The sequence below is a fragment of the Myxocyprinus asiaticus genome, chromosome 13, assembly GCF_019703515.2.
Source record: "Myxocyprinus asiaticus isolate MX2 ecotype Aquarium Trade chromosome 13, UBuf_Myxa_2, whole genome shotgun sequence".
Lineage (NCBI taxonomy): Eukaryota > Metazoa > Chordata > Actinopteri > Cypriniformes > Catostomidae > Myxocyprinus > Myxocyprinus asiaticus.
In genome coordinates, this window is record NC_059356.1 from 40671334 (window position 1) to 40677333 (window position 6000).

The 6000-nt window shown below is 38.7% G+C and overlaps 2 protein-coding genes across 9 annotated transcripts in view; both read left to right on the plus strand.

Moving 5' to 3' along the window:
- hoxb3a (homeobox B3a) overlaps positions 1-6000 on the plus strand; it is a 54141-nt gene that overhangs the window by 22094 nt on the left and 26047 nt on the right. The gene's annotated exons all lie outside the window — the stretch shown is intronic.
- LOC127450149 (homeobox protein Hox-B4a-like) lies at positions 1705-5893 on the plus strand. Its single transcript, XM_051713984.1, has 2 exons — positions 1705-3194; positions 4215-5893. The coding sequence occupies exons 1-2, from the start codon at positions 2771-2773 to the stop codon at positions 4529-4531; spliced, it is 741 nt and encodes a 246-aa protein (XP_051569944.1). The 5' UTR covers positions 1705-2770; the 3' UTR covers positions 4532-5893.

The following is a 6000-nucleotide window of genomic DNA, read 5'->3' on the forward strand; positions in this document are numbered from 1 at the left end:
AGATTTCTGAAGTATATTTATATAATATAATTTAATAATATAATATATATAAAGTATTTATATATATATATACAAAGAAGGTATTTGTATTTTCTAATATAACGATTTATTGTGTGATTATGCATGTTAATTTGACATTTTTTGGCATGCAGCACGATAAAACTGTTTTATTCAAAGCCGGATACAATAGCAATCTCGTGTTTCGCTATTTTACTTCAGGCGTAGTTTATTTTTCTTGTAGACTTTGCGATTTTGTTTTCGCTGAGCTGTGTAATACGGCAAGATTATTTATTTATTTTAAACAAAAACGTTTCCCTCATTTTCTGTGTAGTATTTTCGGCAAATAGAATAACTGTAGTTCCAAGATATTAATCCATTTCGTCTCTTATTTTTCCACTTTCCCACTTCCCTCTGTCTATAGTTAAAAAAGGAAACCTTACCTTTTCTGCACCTCTAAAATAGACTGGAATTGTCTTCCCAAAACAAAAAGAAACTCCTTCGAGTGCATTGAGAGTTCTTTATTTCAGAACGTTTTGGGTGAAATGATGAACTGAGTGTTTGGTGTGAGAAACCTTGTTTAAAGAGTCATAAAATCCTTGCTTGGTGTTAGGGGGTTAAAGAACCATTGGTATTTTCCTACGTGCATATTTTATTGTTTTATACCCTCTCACCTCACGATTCATTTGCCGTTTGACTAGTGTTTGCCGGCAGCAAACAGCTGACCTGCCATAAAACCCACATGTTTTATTTCAGTGGCCGCTCTTTCTTTCTTTGACCTTTCTTGAGATCTTTCGCGATCGCAAATACTTTTTGGCCTGCACGGACTTTGTCTGATAAGAGTCAACTGTAAGGATTTGTTTTAAAATTCATGGCCGTCGTGGATAGGTGTTATATAATTGCAAAAGTCCCAAACTCTAATTACATGTTTTATTCTTCTTCTCTTTTTTTTTCAACATTAAATTAATTTTGTTAATCGATGGCGCCGCGGATGGCCGCCTCGGTGTGGAGCTCTCCAATTCTTTTGTTGTTTTTGTTTTGTTTGTCCTGTTCTTTTTCCAATCAGTTTTACCAGGGACGAACTGCTAAACATTCGGCAGCACATACCAGACAGTCTTTTCCCGTTTATATACTATTCTATTCTATTTTTATTTATTTATTTATTTTTAATTATTTTTTATTATTATCTCTGTCTTTTTACTGTGTTGTATTGTTGTGCACTGGAAGCTCCTGTCACCAAGACAAATTCCTTGTATGTGTAAGCATACCTGGCAATAAAGCTGATTCTGATTCTGATTCTAAACGACAAAGGTGTGCTTATTCGATCATTCAGTATATCTTGAACAGTATGTACATTTTGCTTCTATGGTTATATCGAATATTTTCCCCCTTTTAGACTGTGTGTTTAGTTGCTATCAATGGGGGAAAAAATGAAAGAAAAGTTCAGTGTTTACCACAAAGTATTAGCAAAGTTTATAGGATGCACCGATCCATTAAGTGGCGAGACAGATTGCTGATATCTTTAGACTGTTCCAGGTGCAGTGACTTGACACTGGGAAGGCGCTGTCAAGGTGAGCAACCTCTCTCAATACCTGTCAAGAGGATACCTGTCATCTATATATACCCTGTAGATCCGGATTTGTGTAAACAGACGCACAGTCACAAATTCGTATCTAGGGGAGTATGTAGTTGATGTATAGGCTACATTTCAACTTCAACGTGCAAAGAAGATGTCAGTTTATTGTTACCTTTGGTTTGTTAACATTTATATAACGACTGTTTAGTATTGTAATATCCCTGTAGGAACGAAAGTTTCAAGATTTTCTTTTTAAATGCTTGTTCTTTTCCCACCTGTAAATCGTGGTGTATAAAGGGGACGTTAATGATGCCAGACACATTTCAAAATGAACAACAACTAATTTGTACAGATAAAAATGCACAGATTTGTGACCATCCGAATGCTGTGAGTTTTGATCAGTGAAAACGACAAATAGTTGCTGTTGGTGTTAATTGTGAATTGTAAACAGTGAATTACTATTCCAGGTGTGTAGATTTGGCATGCAGAATAAACGCGTTGTTTGGAGAGGATTGACTGCAGACTGCGTTTAAATGCAGAGGGTCTCCATTGTGATTTAGGAGGCTTTCTATCCTGAATTAGTTGATTAATTTTCTATCGATCCTAAACAAGCCCAGATTCATCTCTGACACGCTGCCCACGCCACCACCATTCTCTCACCGTTATTAGCGAGTGCATTTAAGAGCTTGGCCGAGGCGAGTTTCTTGCATTACTTTCCCTGGTACCGCTTTTCATAAGCACTGGTCAATATGTAGATGTATGTCAGTTCACCAAATCTGAACAGTTTCTGTAGAGGTGAAGCCATGTACTCGATGGGCTGATAAACTGAGGGGGACTGGGGGCGTGACTTTCCGTGGGGTTGCTTACATTTGGTAGATTCCAAGCCTTTTCTGCGTGTCTGCTTTCCTATGTTATTGTTTTGATTCTCTCGCTGTCTTATCAAGCGCATACCAATGTATGAGAAAAGTGTGGAATATTGGACTATTCCCAATCAGGACTTGATGAGCGCGGTCTAAACTGCCTAATCCCATTTCCTTATCCGGGAATCACGAAGATCCACGCCATTGGCTGACGATGTCACATGGACTCTTAACTTTGTTCACTTGACAGAAAGTAGGAGGGTTCTACGAAACAGGAAAACGAGTAAAGGGATACATAGAAATTTTAGTATATTTTGTGTGCAATTCAAAGAAATTAATGGCCATGAGTTCCTATTTGATCAACTCCAACTATGTGGATCCCAAGTTTCCTCCCTGCGAGGAATACTCCCAGAGCGACTACCTACCCAATCACTCTCCGGACTACTACAGCGCCCAAAGGCAAGACCCATCGTTCCAGCATGAGCCGATCTACCACCAGCGGTCGGGCTGCGCCGACCCACCCTACTCATCGTGCCAGGGTCCGGGGCAGCCCGCCGCGGTGATCTCTCCGCGAGGACACGTTGTGCCCACAGCCGCACTCTCGACCCCTCTCCCTGAACCAAGCCATCACTGCGATTCCGAAACTCCAAGTCCTCCGCTTGCTTGCGGTCAGACTCCCACTAGCCACAACACTTCAACGGCCACCTCAAGAAAAGATCCCGTGGTGTACCCCTGGATGAAAAAAGTCCACGTAAACATCGGTAAGTGCAGCTAAACTTCACTTTTCAACTTTAGCCTAATGTCCGGTGTTAAATCTATTGCTCCCATTATGAAGTCGCCCCTGGTCGAGATTTACGATCGCCTGTTTGCAGGGCAATATAATTACACCCTCCATAAATTTTTATTGCTCTCCTTCTTTAAGCTCTTTCGGGGTACATGCCACGTTCTCGTTCTAATTTCTTCCTGAGAAGAGTTTATGAGTTCTCATGTAATCCATAAGTTAAGTTTTATGCTTTATTAATTGGATTTTAAGTGGTTGGATGGATTCACTACACTATTTTTAGTGAAAACGTTTTATGGCAGCTAAAATATTCATATTTACGACGATAATAAAACACTAATGGTTATACAAACAGTCGGACTCTTTTATGAACCCACACTATTATTCTGCAATAATTAGCGCATGTACTGCATGCACCGCCACGGAAAGCGCTGAAATGGGGAGCAAACGCAACGTTTACAAACTCACCGGTTAACATAAGCCGCCAATTCTCAATTTAAGCGTAAGCTGTTCCTTCCCCCTGTTAGTCTTAGAAGTGTAGTTATTCCTATTTCTGGTGCAAAAGTGTAATACCCCAGATGTTTTATTAATAGCTGGTATTAGTAATGTTTTTGAGGCATTATTAATGTTATTTCACGGGCCCTTCCCATTAGCAATAGCTTGTCCTAAATAGACAGACCTTTTTTTTTTTTTTTTTTTGTTTTTTTTTTTGTTTTTTGCGTTTAACATTTTTGCATAATTGAACATTTGAACAACCAAATAGTCAATTTTCAAATACGAACAGATAGCCTTGTTCGTGTTTTAAAATTACATTGATATCTTTATTAAAGAATTTGTGAATGAGTGTATCTGCATGCGATTGCTCATGAGCTGCAGTGTAGCCTACATGTCCGTGTGTGTGTGTGTGTGTGTGTATGTGTGTGTGTGTGTGTGTGTGTGTATGTGTGTGTGTGTGTGTGTGTTAAACTTTTGTAACGTGTCGCTCTATGTCTCCTTACAGTGAGCCCGAACTATTCAGGTGGTGAACCCAAACGCTCACGCACAGCCTACACGCGACAGCAAGTCCTGGAGCTAGAGAAAGAGTTCCATTACAACCGCTATCTGACCCGAAGACGGAGGGTGGAGATTGCCCATACACTATGCCTATCTGAACGACAGATTAAAATTTGGTTTCAGAACCGGCGCATGAAGTGGAAGAAGGACCATAAGCTTCCCAACACAAAAATACGCAGCAATTCTGCCAACACTAATTCAAGCGGCGGTCCAATTTTAGGCAGCAATCAGAACCGATCAAACGGACCTCCGCCAAGCCTTTAGCCTTCCTCTGTTGCCCAAACCATGCACATTAAAAAACAAAACAAAAACTCTGGTGTGTAGAGCGTGGATTTTACCTGCGTCATGTCTCCCTACTCTCCCTTGCACTCTCTTTAATTACAGGGATATAACAAGAGGAAGGTGTGGAGAAAAGGTTCAAAATGTCAATCTATTCAGTACTAAACTGGGTGAACACTCGAACTCAAATACTACTATTGATGAGTTGCCTTCCCAGTCTGATTCCCATTTTTTCCCGAACCTCCCTATACTCACTCGTCCCTTAAAACAGAAGGCTGCAGATAGTTTTCAGATTTGCTGAAGATGGATCCGTGTTTCATCTTTAATCACGCCAAACTCGGCCTCATTTGTCATGTTTACTCTCTGGTACAAAGGATGAACCGTAGGCCTGTCCATTACCTCGACGTCTAGCGTTGAGCTTAATAAATGAGTCGCTCTGTTTTGTCAAGAAGCTCTGTTTTCTAACTCCCCTTTATTCTCCAGGGTTAATAAAAACCAGCCGAATGTTTTTCATCTGATATGAAGTTTTGTATTTTGTAGCCATTACGTTATCTTGCATTTACTATTTGCATTTTGAATGCAGTGTCAGTGGGACTGGGAGTTATTGTGTGTGTGGTCCATTTGTCGCTCTTTACAGGGACTCGTTTCAATGTCTGCGCAATTCAGGTTGAGAACAGCAAATCACAAATTAGTCTTTATTCAGATTAAATATAAAAGTTGAATGAGGCTGGGCGGCTTGATATGCATAACCAAAACCGGTACAACGCAAAGCATTTTAATAGGAGCACTGCTAAGTACTATTTTAATTACCTCAGTTTTATTTTGTCTAGTTTTATGAAGTGATAAGTTTAAACTCATTTGACCTATAGTAGCAAATATCTGCAATAAGTACTCTCAGCATTTGTTTGTAAGTTGAAATGTAATTTAAGTTAAGTATGGCCAGGGTTGTATAGAGAAAAGATGCGTATATTGCATGAGTGAATACACTATATTTTTGTTTATTCTTTATTATGTTACTACCACCCTACCTTTGTTTTATGGTACATAGACATGCGCAATTACCATATCTTTCTTTCTTAGGTAATTTTACATTTTCTTTTTATTTTTTTGTATTATTTTTTTTTACCCTTTTCTTTTTGTACATTCCAAAGATCAGTCTTCTAACTGATGAATTGTAAATTTACCCTCTTACATGTTTGTACGTTGTTTCCTTTCTGCTTATACCTTTCACTGTTTACCTTTGTTACATGTAAATAGTTCTAGAAATTTAATAAACTTGCGGAAAAGTATAATTTTTCTTCATGTGTCATGTATTCTTTTTTAATTTTATATAAAATGGATATGCTTCTAAAAATGCACATTTCTTATATAGTGGATATCATCGTCCATTGTGTTACTAAAACACAATTTAATTGAATTTGGCTTGCCTGTCTTGAACATCATTGCATATCTGT